Source organism: Diceros bicornis, chromosome 39 (genome assembly GCF_020826845.1).
Source record: "Diceros bicornis minor isolate mBicDic1 chromosome 39, mDicBic1.mat.cur, whole genome shotgun sequence".
Taxonomy (NCBI): domain Eukaryota; kingdom Metazoa; phylum Chordata; class Mammalia; order Perissodactyla; family Rhinocerotidae; genus Diceros; species Diceros bicornis.
In genome coordinates this window covers 11,453,490-11,468,617 of record NC_080778.1, presented here as the reverse complement: position 1 = coordinate 11,468,617, position 15,128 = coordinate 11,453,490, and the positions used below count along the sequence as shown (strand labels likewise).

The 15,128-nt window shown below is 37.8% G+C and overlaps 1 protein-coding gene across 2 annotated transcripts in view; it reads right to left on the bottom strand.

The window, feature by feature from the left end:
- Nucleotides 1–1,413: 1,413 nt before the first annotated feature.
- SERAC1 (serine active site containing 1) overlaps nucleotides 1,414–15,128 on the bottom strand; it is a 60,420-nt gene continuing 46,705 nt past the window's right edge. The window contains exons 16-17 of one of the 2 annotated variants that reach the window (XM_058534076.1): nucleotides 3,334–3,477; nucleotides 1,414–1,655 (exon numbers count right to left, since the gene is read on the bottom strand). In XM_058534076.1, coding sequence (XP_058390059.1) covers nucleotides 1,519–1,655; nucleotides 3,334–3,477 — 281 coding nt within the window. In that variant the 3' untranslated portion in view covers nucleotides 1,414–1,518. The remainder of the gene's footprint in view (nucleotides 1,656–3,333; nucleotides 3,478–15,128) is intronic. The other variant, XM_058534077.1, reaches the window with a different exon arrangement.

Sequence of the window (15,128 nt, the reverse complement as noted above, 5' to 3'; positions counted from 1 at the left end):
GTTAGGTTGTTGCATAATTAAGCAGTTAGATGTTGATAGGGTTTACTGAAGACCCCAGTTTACTTTCAGATGCTGTACTCCAGTTTTAGCTTTGACTATCTCATTCAAGAGATGTCCATTATCTTCAAAATGGTAAACATAAGCTTAACAGGACCCAGCAATTTCATTCCTAGTATAGAAAACATATGTCCACACAAAAACTTGTACATGAATGTTCACAGCAGCACTATTCATAATAGCCAAAAAATGGAAATAACCTAAAGGTCCACCAAGTGATGACTGCATAAACAAATGTGGTATGGTATATCTATACATGAAATATTATTTGGCCATAAAAAGGAATGAAGTACTGATACATGCTACATCATGGATGAACCTTGAAAACATTATGCTAAGAGTAAGAAGCCAGACACAGAAGGCCACATAATGTATGATTCCATTTATATGAAATGTGCATAACAACCAAATCCATAGGGATAGAACATAGACTAGTGTTTGCCAGGGGCTGAGGGTAGAGGAGGTGAGGCATGATGGCTAATGGGTATGGGGTTACTTTTTGGGATGATGAAATGTTCTGAAATTAGATGGTGATGGTTGCACAACTCTGTAAATATACTAAAAATCAATGAACTGTATATTTAAAAGGGTAAATTTTATATATCTCAATAATGCTGTTATTTAAAAAAAGAAAAAGTCATCAACATGATTTCCTATTTCTCACATGCTAGAGGTCAGTTAATGCCACTTCCAAATAAGCAAGAAAGGTGTACTTTATTTAGCTAAAAAGAATGTGAGACTCTTGATACTGAGTATTTGCTAATATATATAATGGCTTAGAACAGTTTTATTTCACACTCTGATCAATAATGGATTAGCTACTTTATCTGGGAACAAATAAAAGTACAGGTAACTACAGTCAGGAAAGAATTACTATAGAATTTTTTTAAAAAGGGAAATATTTGTTCTCAGCAATGTGAAAATAAAAACGTACAAGGAACTGATCCATGGATGACAAGAGGTCTGACAAAGTCAACATGTTAGACAAAGGTTTACACTGACATGTTTTTAAAAATTTACAGCACATGGAAACCCAGAATAAAAGAGTCTTTTACGCTCTAGTTCATTCTAGGTACTCTCCAAATGGCATTTTTATGGTGTTGCCCATGGCTCTCCCTTCAGAAGCCATCAATGCTCCTCGTAGCGTGAGCTGGAGACAGCCACAGACGACAAAAGGCATTCTCTATCCATAGCAGCTTGCTCCCCGTCACCAGGGACAACAATGCACAACATAAACTGGCACACATGGAATTTCTTGTCAATTGAAAGAATCCAGTCTAGCCCTTCATTCTTTGATTGCCACTTCTGTGTTTGTGCCTTACAGCGCATGAACTGAGAACACTCTTCTGTGTTGATGCCACAGGGACTATGTTTGCATGATTGCTTAGAGCTTAAAGAGAGAAAGAGAACACCAAGTTTCTTGCACTGTGTTCACATATGAAAAACGGAAGAAGACAACGGTCAGTTTTCAAGGTCTTTGGCTAAAGTTTCACGGATGAATTGTAAGGTACGTTGGTACAAAAAAGCATCCTTTTTCTTTGGCTTACAAATGTTCAAGTGGTTAACATCCACAGGAATTAGATCTCCAATGCCTAAATCTGAAGAAAACAAAAATGTCAATAAAATCTAAGCAAAAATATAAGCTTCCCCCCATCAATATTGAAAGAGACCAATGGGTAATTCTAAATGTTGATTTGGTTGTGATCTTTTAAGTGACTCTTAAAAGATAAAGGAACTTGAAGGTTGACCGTAACTAAACTACAAGTGACTAGTTAAGTGAGAATGGATTCTCAGTAGATATAATTTTATGCTTTTCATAAATTCTTCGTATGTGTCCTGACTACTTCCTAATTTAATACTGAATTTAACAGAGCCTGAGCACTATCATCTTCAAAGCCTTTATACACTTGCAGGTGGTTACTAAATTATTACACACTGCTTTTAACCCCTTCTTTTTCTAGAGTTTATGTCATTACACTTCACAACGAAAAGAATGGGAACGTCTCACATGGGATCCATTCTACACCCAAACCCCCAGGATCACTCCAGCAGCGGGGGAAGGTGACCTAGTGCTTGAGAGACTTGGAAGAGTTTCTGATGTTTCAGTCTAACAAAGTCCACCAATACGGAGGTGACAAGAGATGCTGGTGAGGCCAGCGAGGTGAGGAAGGCAGGTGATGGTTACAGAGGAAGACACGCCTCTTGCTGACATGGCAGAATTAAAACAAGGCTTTGTCACTACAAGCAGCTGGTCCACAAAATTAACTCTGCTTTTGCTTCAAGCTTCCAAAGTCCTTTCTAAAAAATAAAATAAAAAACGTCCGGCAGCTGTTCTTTGAATGCTTCAAGTTCTTCAACTACTAAATAGTAACTCCTCACCCTAGGGCACGTTACTCTGAGGTACAGCCTCTTTAGGTTCCACTACAGAGTCTTAAGTCTTTTTCCTTTTATTTATATAATATATAATGAAGTTAGGACAAAACTTGTCACACAGACTGAAGAACCATCTGGCAGGCCCTCCAGATACACACTGCCCCTGGCTGCAAGGAGCTCTCCGAGTGGCTAAATGCTACCAGGACATACCTAATCCGGCCTCAGAGCAGATCAGAAAAGCAAGTGGAGGAGTTAGCCAGGTGAGGGAAAAGCATTTCAGGGAGTGAAATGTATGGGTTATTTACTGTGTGCAGCGTAATAAAGGAGGCTGTAAGGAGAATTAAGATTGGGGCCCTACCCTCCAAGAGCCTGTACTACATCACAGTACCCTATAGCAGGTATTGGTCATTTCCCTCAACCCCAGGATGATTACGAGGTTTACTTGAACACTAGTTTTATCCATTGGACTCTTTGTTGCTTGAACATTCCTCATGTATCTTCCATTTATTTACTAAAGCTTCCACACCTTTAGTTGATTTTTTTAAGGATTCTGCATGCAGCTGTCAATCTGTTAAATGAAATGCCCCTTTCAATCTAGCTGACAGAAGGACTTTGTATTCTTAATGCAACAGAGTTCCCTGTTGATGGCTACCCCAGAGTTGCCCAATTAACCTTTGCCATCTAGTCAGTTAAATGAAGGGAGGGAGAAGTAATGCCAAGGTTATATGTTGACAGAGAAATTTTAATCTATGGCTGAAAAGAATAATAGAATTCAAATCTAGATCTTCATAAAACTGTCTCCTAAAAGTGAGAAAATGAATACACAAGTTGACATTTATGATTAAATGCTGGGTACCACCGACTAGGAATCTAATGGCCAATCAGTCTCAAATGAGTGAATACCTGCCGATTCCACGGGCACCACATGGAGTTTAATCATGCTACCAATGTAGGTTGGTAATGTTTCCACAAAATTCAGCACCTGGAAGTGTTTGTCTTTAGCAAATTCCAGAAAGTCATCCTGTAGTGTTTTAAGTGCAGGAGAATCTGTAAAATTATAGAGAACAAGATTATGACAAGTTCTGTTTACCCAAATCATAATAAAAGGCATTAACCTTCCAAATTTAGAGAGGAAATGAAGGTTCTGATTCAAGATGTGGCTTGTTTATTTTCTGTCCTTCCTCAGAAGCCATTAAGATGAGAGTAAAGGGCTAAGACCAACCAGAACTGAGAGGCCAGCATCCAAGGCAGATGTTTCTCACATTACTGCCTGACAGGAGGCAGCACCTCAGGGCAGTGTGGTGTGTGGGACTCAGGGGCCCCCCGTGTGCTGCCTGGCACCCCCACCTCAAAGCACAGCCTCCGTCAACAAAGCCTGTCTCTAACCACAGAGTGCGCGTCCCTTCTGGGCCCGTCTTCAAATATGAAGGGCAGCCAAGAAGCACCAGATCTTAGAGAAGAGCCTACAACTTTAGAGAGAGACCCGGTGAGCAAACAGAAAACCTGAGGAGAAAAGAAACAGAACTCAATGAAGAAACAGAAAGGAACTTGAAAACAAAAACCTCTAGGGCCAGCCCAGTGGCATAGTAGTTGAGTTCACACTCTCTGCTTTGGTGGCCCAGGGTTCACAGGTCCGGATCCCAGGTGCGGACCTACACACCACTTATCAAGCTGTGCTGTGGCAGTGTCCCATATACAAAAGGGAAGAAGATTGGCAGAGATGTTAGCTTGGCGACAATCTTCCTCAAGCAAAAAGAGGAAGATTGGCAACAGATGTTAGCTCAGAGCCAGTCTTCCTCAGCAAAAAAAAAAAAAAACTCTCTAATTAGTACCTTTAGAATGATTTCAAAAGTCAATGGATCAGAGAACAAGAAAGAGCTTGTGGAAAATAAAATTTGACTGCAAAAACATAAAATTCAACAGAAGGTTTAGAAAATAAAGTGAAGTAACTCTCCATAAAGCAGAACAAAGAAAATATGAGCAAAAAGACAACTGGCACATTAAGGCTCAAGCCAGGGTCTCCAAATTCCGATTAACAGGTGTTTCAGAGAAAAAGACGACGCTTATTAATTCAAATATAGTGCTTTGTAATTAACATGATGAAAATCTTAAAAGGTCATGTATATTTTAAGAGTTGATGATTTTCCAAACTCATGGAAAAAGCAGTTCATTGCTAATTTGGAATAATACTTAAAGCAAAACATTACATAACTTTAAAATTTTTTAATATTTAAGATAGTATTAAAATTGTCATATTTGAGCAAATAATGGCTTAAGTACAAAAAAGGGGAGAGTGACGTCAGCATCAGGGCAGTGTGAGGCACTCCCTTTGTCTCTCTCCTTCAATCTACAACTAGTAAAACATCCATAACTCAACAAATGTTTGTCTGCCCAATACACCAGGACGCTGGAGAGATCACACATCTGCGCATCTGAAAGTGGGTGGATGGGAACACACAGGAGGCGGAACGGGGAACAGCGCACACAACTCTGGCCTCCTGGCCACAGTGGCACCCACAGCCACAGGAAACCGGGCTGTAGCGGTGCCTGCAACCTGGTCCCTCTAGCCGTGGCAGCACCTGCAACTCCAGCCCCCCAACCCAGAGCAGTGGCATGCATGAACCCAGCTCTCCCCACCCTCCCCTGCCCCCACCACAGCAGCGGTGCCTACGACCCAGGCGTCTGCCATCCAGGCGCCCCAGTGGCAATGCCAGCAACCACAGCGACACCATCAGCAGAGGCACCAGCCATCCCAGAAGCACAAGCAGCAACAAGGAGGGTACCGGCAACACCTCTGGCAGAGGCGATAGAGGGTGGAAAGTGCCCATTCTCAAATATAGCCAGAGGCGCTCAGGTTAAATAAAAAAACAAAAATTTATGCTGTAGTGCCACCTACTGGAAAACACATGAAAAGCCTATAATTATCAACCTGTTGAATTAGAATCAAAGTAAACAAAGCTTTCCCTAAATAAGAAATGTGCTACTTCAAGACATATACAGAGCACTCCATCCAAAAACAGCTGACTACACATTCTTCTCAAGCACGCATGGAACATTCTCTAGGATAGACCATATGTTGGGAAACAAAGCAAGCCTCAATAAATTTAAGAAGATTGAAATCATAACAAGCATCTTTTCAGACCATAAGGCTATGAAACTGGAAATGAACCATGAAAAAAAAACTGGGAAAGTGACAAAAATGTGGAGATTAAACAACATGCTACTGAACAACCAATGGATCACTGATGAAATTAAAGGAGAAATCAAAAACTATCTGGAAACAAACGAAAATGATAATATGCCATATCAAACCATATGGGATGCAGCAAAAGCGGTCCTGAGAGGGAAACTCATAGCGATACAAGCCCACCTTAACAAACAAGAAAAAGCCCAAATAGGCAACCTTAAATTACACCTAACAGAACTAGAAAAAGAAGAACAAACAAAGCCCAAAGCCAGCAGAAGGAGAGAAATAATAAAAATCAGAGCAGAAATAAATGAAATTGAGACCAAAAAAACAGCAGAAAGGATTAATGAAACAAAGAGTTGCTTCATCGAGAAGATAAACAAAATCAACAAACCCTTAGCCAGGCTTACTAAGAAAAAAAGAGAAAAGGCTCAAGTAAATAAAATTAGAAATGAAAGAGGAGAAATTACAATGGATACCATGGAAATACAGAGGATTATAAGAGAATACTATGAGAAATTATATGCCAACAAATTGGACAATCTAGAAGAAATGGATAAATTCTTAGACTTATACAACCTCCCAAAATTGAACCAAGAAGAAATGGAGAATCTGAATAGACCAATAACAAGTAAAGAGATTGAAATAGTAATCAAAAACCTCCCAAAAAATAAAAGTCCAGGACCAGATGGCTTCTCCAGTGAATTTTACCAAACATTCAAAGAAGATTTAATACCCATCCTTCTCAAACTATTCCAAAAAATAGAGGAAGATGGAACACTTCCTAAATCATTCTACGAGGCCAACATCACCCTGATACCAAAGCCAGACAAAGACAATACAAAGAAAGAAAATTACAGGCCAATATCGCTGATGAACATTGATGCAAAAATCCTCAACAAAATATTGGCAAACCAAATACAACAATACATTAAAAAGATCATACACCATGATCAAGTGGGATTTATACCAGGGACGCAGGGATGGTTCAACATCCGCAAATCAATCAATGTGATACATCACATCAACAAAACAAAGAATAAAAACCACATGATCATCTCAATAGACGCAGAGAAGGCATTTGACAAGATACAACATCCATTTATGATAAAAACTCTCAATAAAATGGGAATAGAAGGAAAGTACCTCAACATAATAAAGGCCATATATGACAAACCCACAGCCAACATCATACTCAACGGGGAAAGACTGAAAGCCATTCCTTTGAGAACAGGAATGAGGCAGGGCTGCCCACTCTCACCCCTCCTGTTCAACATAGTACTGGAGGTTTTGGCCAGAGCAATTAGGCAAGAAAAAGGAATAAAAGGAATCCAAATAGGTAATGAAGAAGTGAAACTCTCACTATTTGCAGATGACATGATTGTATATATAGAAAACCCTAAAGAATCTGTTGGAAAACTATTAGAAACAATCAACAACTACAGCAAAGTTGCAGGGTACAAAACCAATCTACAAAAATCAGTTGCATTTCTGTATGCTAATAATGAACTAACAGAAAGAGAGCTCAAAAAGATAATACCATTTACAATTGCATCAAAAAGAATAAAATACCTAGGAATAAATCTTACCAAGGAGGTGAAGGACCTATACAATGAGAACTACAAGACATTATTGAAAGAAATCAATGATGACATAAAGAAATGGAAAAATATCCCATGCACGTGGATTGGAAGAATAAACATAGTTAAAATGTCTATATTACCTAAAGCAATCTACAGATTCAATGCAATCCCAATCAGAATCCCAATGACATTCTTCACAGAAATAGAAAAAAGAATACTAAAATTTATATGGGGCAACAAAAGACCCCGAATAGCTAAAGAAATCCTAAGAAAAAAGAACAAAGCAGGAGGCATCACAATCCCTGACTTCAAAACATACTACAAAGCAATAGTAATCAAAACAGCATGGTACTGGTACAAAAACAGACACACAGATCAATGGAACAGAATTGAAAGCCCAGAAATAAAACCACACATATACGGACAGCTAATTTTCGACAAAGGTGCTAAGAACATGCAATGGAGACAGGAAAGTCTCTTCAATAAATGGTGTTGGGAAAACTGGACAGCCACATGCAAAAGAATGAAAGTGGACCATGTGCTATCGCCATTCACAAAAATTAACTCAAAATGGATCAAAGACCTGAGGGTGAGACCTGAAACTATAAAACTCATAGAAGAAAATATAGGCAACACACTATTTGACATTGGTTTTATAATTTTATTTATTTATTTTTTCCCCCAAAGCCCCAGTAGATAGTTGTATGTCATAGTTGCATATCCTTCTAGTTGCTGTATGTGGGACGCGGCCTCAGCATGGCCGGAGAAGCGGTGCGTCGGTGCGCGCCCGGGATCCGAACCCGGGCCGCCAGCAGCGGAGCGCACGCACTTAACCACTAAGCCACGGGGCTGGCCCTGACATTGGTTTTAAAGGAATCTTTTCGGATGACATGCCTACCCTGACTAAGGAAACTAAAGAAAAAATAAACAAGTGGGACTTTATCAGATTAAAGAGCTTTTATAAGACAAATGAAACCAGAATCAAGATGAACAGACAACCAACCAGCTGGGAGAGAATATTTGCAAAACATACATCTGACAAAGGGTTGATCTCCATAATATATAAAGAACTCACACAATTGAACAACAAAAAAACAAACAACCCGATCAAAAAATGGGCAGAGGAAATGAAGAGACACTTCTCCAAGGAAGATATACAGATGGCCAATGGGCACATGAAAAGATGCTCAACATCACTAATCATCAGGGAAATGCAAATCAAAACAACACTAAGATACCACCTCACGCCCATTAGAATGGCTATAATCACCAAGACAAAAAACAACAAATGTCAGAGAGGATGTGGAGAAACAGGAACCCTCATACACAGCTCGTGGGAATGCAAATTGGTGCAGCCTCTATGGAAAACGGTATGGAGATTCCTCAAAGAATTAAAAATAGAGATGCCCTACGATCCAGCTATCCCACTACTGGGAATCTATCCAACGAACCTGAAATCAACAATCCAAAGAGGCTTATGCACCCCTATGTTCATTGCAGCATTATTCACCATAGCCAAGAATTGGAAGCAACCTAAGTGTCCCTCGACTGACGATTGGATTAGGAAAATGTGGTATATAATGGAATACTACTCAGCCATAAAAAAAGACAAAATCGTCCCATTTGCAACAACATGGATGGGCCTGGAGCGTATTATGTTAAGTGAAATAAGCCAGAAAGAGAAAGACAAACACTGTATGATCTCACTCATATGTAGAATATAAACCAACACATGGACAGAGAAAACTGGACTGGGGTTACCAGGGGCAATGGGGGTGGGGGGTGGGCACAAGGGGTGAAGGGAGTCATATATATGGTGATGGACAAACAAAAATCTACAACCCAAAATTTCACAATGTTAGAAACCATTAAAATAAAAAAATAAATAAATAAATAAAAATAAAAATAAATCATCTCGGTAAAAAAAAAAAAAAAAAAAAAAATGTGCTACTTCAAATGTGCCAACAAAGGAATATCTCAGCAAGCACCATGAAAAAGCACAGTATCACAAAAAGAAAATGACAATTATCCAGAAGCCAAGCTTAAAGTCATGGAAGACTGTGATCTAACCGATAGAGAATTCAAAATAGTTGTCATGAAGAAACTCAATAAGCTACAAGAAAACTCAGGAAGGCAGTTCAGTGAGCTCAGGAACAAAATTAATGATCAGAAAGAATACTTTACCAGAGTTTGAAACTCTAAAACACAACCAGACAGAAATTCTGGACCTGAAGAACTCAATGAAGGAGATGAAGAATGCATTGGAAATAGAGTAGACCATATGGAAGAGAGAATTAGCAAGCTAGAAGACAGAAACTTAGAAATAATTCAGGTAGAAGAGGAAAGAGAACTAAGATTTTTTAAAAATTAAGTAATTCTACGAGAACTACCCAACTTCATGAAAAAAGGCAACATAAGGATAATGGGTACCCTAGAAAGAGAGGAGAAGGAGAAGGGAGCAGAGAACTTATTTAAAAAAAATAATAGCTGAGAACTTCCCAAACCTGGGGAACAAACTGGATATACAAGTCCATGAAACTAATAGCACACCTAATTATCTCAATACAAAAAGACTTGCTGCAAGACACATTATAGTAAAACTGTCAAAAGGCAATGATAAAGAATTTTAGGGGCAGCTAGGGGAAAAAAGGCAGTAACCTACAAAAGAACCTCCATTAGACTATCAGCAGATTTCTCAGCAGAAACTCTACAGGCTGGAGAGAGTGGAACAACATACTTAAAATATAGAAAGATAAAAACTGTCAGCCAAGAATACTCTAGCCAGCAAAGCTATCTTTCAGATATGAAGGAGAAATAAAGGCTTTCTCAGACAAATAAAAGCTGAGGGAGTTCATTGCCACTAGACCTGCCTTATAAGAAATGTTGAAAGGAGCTCTTCTACCTGAAATGAAAAGGCAAAAGTACACAAAACTTTGAGTAAGGTGATAAATTGAATCAGAAAATTGCAAATCTATATCAGAATAGTTTTTTAAACACTTAATTATGGCATAAAGGTTAAAGGGGGAATAAAGCATTAAAAATAACTAGCTACTTCAATTTAGTAACATACTCACAAAATAAAAAGGGATAACTTGTGACAACAAAAACATAAAAGGGGAAGAAGAAAAGGATAGAACATGTATAGGCAAATGAAGAGAAGATGCTATCAGCAGAAAAAGCACTATTTTATCTATGAGATGTTTTATACAAACCTCATGGCAACCACAAAACAAAAAACTAGAGCAGAAAAACGAAACACAGAAAAAGAGGAAACTGAAAAATATCATAGAAAACCACCAAACTAAAATGGCAGACAGAAACACAAGGAAAAAGAAACAATGGAGATAGAGAGCAACCATAAAACAAAAAATAAAACAGCAATACTAGGTCCTCATATATCAATAAGCACCCTAAATGTAAATGTATTGAATTCACCAAAAGACAGTCTGGATGGATTACAAAACAAGACCCAACTATATACTGCCTCCAGGAGACCCAGCTCTAAAGACAAACATAAGCTTAAAGTGAAGGAATGGAATATGATACTCCAAGCAAATGGCAGCCAAAAGAAAGTGAGTGTAGCCATATTTATATCAGACAAAGTAGACTTGAAGCCAAAAAAGGTAACAAGAGACAAAGATGGACATTATACAATGATAAAGGGGACAACCTATCAAGAAGACATTACATTTATTAATTTATATGCACCTAAAATAGGAGCACCAAAATATATAAAGCAATTATTAACAGACCTAAAGGAAGAAACTGACAGCAACACAATAATAGTAGGGGACTTTAATACCCCACTTACATCAATGGATAGATCATCCAGATAGAAAGTCAACAAGGAAACATTGGCTTTAAATGAAACATTAGACCAAATGGACTTAAAAGATATATACAGAACATTCTATCCAAAAGCAGCAGAGTACACATTCTTCTCAAATGCACATGTAACATTCTCAAGAACAGACCATATGCTGGGACACAAAACAAGTTTCAATACATTTAAGAAGATTTAAATCATATCAAGCATCTTTTCCAACCTTAATGGTATTAGAAATCAACTACAAGAAGAAAGCTGGAAATATCACAAATATGTGAAGACTAAACAACACACTACTGAACAACTGTTGGTTCAATGAAGAAATCAAAAGAGAAAATCAAAAAATACCTGAAGACAAATGAAAATGAAAATATGACATACTAAAATCTATGGGATGCAGCAAAAGTGGTAATAAGAGGGAAGTTTACAGCAATATGGGCTTACCTCAAGAAACAAGAAAAATCTCAAATAAGCATCTAACGTTACACCTAAAGGAACCAGAAAAAGAAGAAAAAGCCCGAAGTCAGTAGAAGGAAGGAAATAATAAAAATCAGAATGGAAATAAACGAAATAGAGACTGAAGAGACAAAAGAAAAGATCAATGAAACTAAGAGCTGGTTCTTTGAAAAGATAAAATTGATAAACCTTTAGCTAGCCTCACTTAAAAAAAAAAAAGAGAGCAGGCTCAAATAAATAAAATCAGAAATGAAAGAGAAGCTACAACGGCTACAACGGATACCACAAAAATACAAAGAATTATAAGAGACTACTATGAACAGCTATATGCCAACAAATTGGACAACCTAAAAGAAATGGATAAATTCTTAGAATCATACAACCTTCCAATACTGAATCATGAAGAAACAAAAAATCTGAATAGACCAATCATTAGTAAGGAGACTGAAATAGTAATCAAAAACATCCCCAAACAGAAGTCCAGGACCAGATGGCTTCACTGGTGAATTCTACCAAACATTCAAAGAAGATTTAATACCTATCCCTCTCAAAGTCTTCCAAAAAATTGAAGAATAATGTTTCCTAACTCATTTATGAGGCCAACATTACCCTGATACCAAAACCAGACAAGGACAACACAAGAAAAGAAAATTACAGGAAAATATCTCTGATGAACATAGATGCAAAAATTCTCAACAAAATATTAGCAAACTGAATACAACAATACATTAAAATGATCATACACCATGATCAAGTGGGATTTATTCCAGGGATGCAAGGATGGTTCAACATCCACAAATTAATCAATGTGATACACCACATTAACTATATGAAGGATAAAAATCATATGATCATCACAACAGCCGCAGAAAAAGCATCTGACAAGATTCAACATACATTTATGATAAAAACTCTCAATAAAATGGGTATAGAAGGAATGTAGCTCAACATAATAAAGGCCATATATGACAAACCCACAGCTACCATCATACACAGTGGTGAAAAACTGAAAGCTATTCCTCTAAGATCAGGAACAAGACAAGGATGCCCATTCTCACCACTGTTATTCAACATAGTATTAGAAGTCCTAGCCAGAGCAATTAGGCAAGAAAAAGAAAGAAAAGGCATCCAAATTGTAAAAGAAGAAGTAAAATTGTCTCTATTTACAGATGACATGATTTTATATATAGAAAACCCTAAAAACTCCACCAAAAACACTATTTAAAATAATAAACAAATACAGTAAAGTTGCAGGGTACAAAATCAATATACAAAAATCTGTTGCATTTCTATACATCCACAATGAACTAGCAGAGAGATAAATTAAGAAAACAATCCCATTTATGATCACAATAAAAAGAATAAAATATCTAGGAATACATTTAACCAAGGAGGTGAAAGATTTGTATACTGAAAACTATAAGACATTGTTGAAACAAACTGAAGAAGACACAAAGAAATGGAAAGATATTCCAAGCTCATGGATTGGAAGAATTAACATTGTTAAAATGTCCATGTTACCTAAAGCAATCTAGCGATTCAGCGCAATCCCTATCAAAATTCCAACAACAGTTTTCACAGAAATAGAACAAAAAATTTTTAAATTTGTATGGAACCACAAAAGGTTCTGAATAGCCAACGCAATCCTGGGAAAAATGAACAAAGGTGGAGGCATCACACTCTCTGACTTCAAATTATACCACAAAGCTATAGTGGGGCTGGCCCAGTGGTGTAGTGGTTAAGTTTGTGTGCTCTGCTTCTGTGGCCTGGGGTTTGCAGGTTCAGATCCCAGGTGCAGACCTACAGACCACTCATCAAGCAATGCTGTGGCAGCATCCCACATACAAAAAAAAAATAGAGGAAGATGGGCACAGATGTTAGCTCAGGGCTAATCTTCCTCAGCAAAAAGAGGAAGATTGGCAGTGGATGTTAGCTCAGGGCCAATCTTCCTCACCAAAAAAAAAAAAAAATTATACCACAAAGTTCTGGTAACCAAAGCAGCATGGTACTGGCAGAAAAACAAGACACACAGATCAATGGAACAGAATTGAGAGCCCAGAAATAAACCTACACATATTTGGACAACTAATTTATGACAAAGGAGCCAAGAGCATATAATGGAGAAGGGAAAGTCTCTTCAATAAATGGTGTTGGGAAAACTGGACAACCACATGCAAAAGAATGAAACTAGACAACTATCTTATACCATACACAAAAATTATCTCAAAATGGATTAAAGACTTGAATATAAGACCTTAAACCGTAAAACTTCTAGAAGAAAACATAGGAAACACAGTCTTTGACATCGGTCTTAGCAGTATCTTTCTGGATATGTCTCCTCAGGCAAGGGAAACAAAAGAAAAAGTAAACAAATGGGACTATATCAAACTAAAAACCTTCTGCACGGCAAAGGAAACCTTCAACCAAACAAAATTGTAGACAACCTGCTGAATTCAAGAAGATATTTGCAAATCATATATCCAAAAAGTGGTTAATTTCCAAAATATATAAAGAACTCATACAACTCAGTAGCAAAAAAACAAACAACCCAATTTAAAAGTGGGCAGAGGGTCTGAATAGACATTTTTCCAAAGAAGACATACAGATGGCCAACAAGCACATGAAAAGATGCTCAACATCACTAATCAGAGAAATGCAAATCAAAACCCCAATCAGATATCACTTCACGACTGTCACTATTGCTATTATAAAAAAGACAAGAAATAACAAGTGTTAGAGAGGATGTGGAGAAAAGGGAATCTTTGTACAGTGTTGGTAGGAATGTAAATTGGTGCAGCCACAATGCAAAACAGTATGGAGATTCTTCAAAAAATTAAGAATAGAGCTACCGGGCCGGCCCCGTGGCTTGGCAGTTAAGTGCGCGCACTCCGCTGCTGGCGGCCTGGGTTCAGATCCCGGGCGTGCACCTACGCACCGCTTCTCCGGCCATGCTGGGGCCGAGTCCCATATACAGCAACTAGAAGGATGTGCGGCTATGACATACAACTATCTACTGGGGCTTTGGGGGGAAAAAATAAATAAAATTATAAAAAAAAAAAAAAAAAGAATAGAGCTACCATATGATCCAGCTATTCCACTTCTGGGTATTTATCTGAAGAATATGAAAACACTTATTCGAAAAGACATATGTACCCCTATGTTCACTGCAGCATTATTCACAATAGCGAAGACTTGTAAACAATCTAAATGCCCATCAACGGATGAATGGATAAAGACGATGCGGTATATATACACAATGGAATACTAGTCAGACATGAAAAAAGATGAACTCTTGCTATTTGCGACAACATGAACGGATCTTGAGGGTGTTACACTAAGTGAAATAAATCAGACAGAGAAAGACAAATACTATATGATTTCCCTCATATGTAGAATATTAAAAAAACAAAACAAGCAAATGAAATAAAAACAAACACATAGATACAGAGAACAGACTGGTGGTTACCAGAGGGAAAGGGGGGTAGAGGGAAGGCAAAATGGGTAAAGGGAGTCAACTGTATGGTGACGGATGGAAACTAGATTTTGGTGGTGAGCACACAGTAGTGTACACAAAAGTCAAATTATAATGTACACGTGAAACTTCTCATGAAAAAGAAAAACAAAAAGGGAAGATATCAAAGAAAAA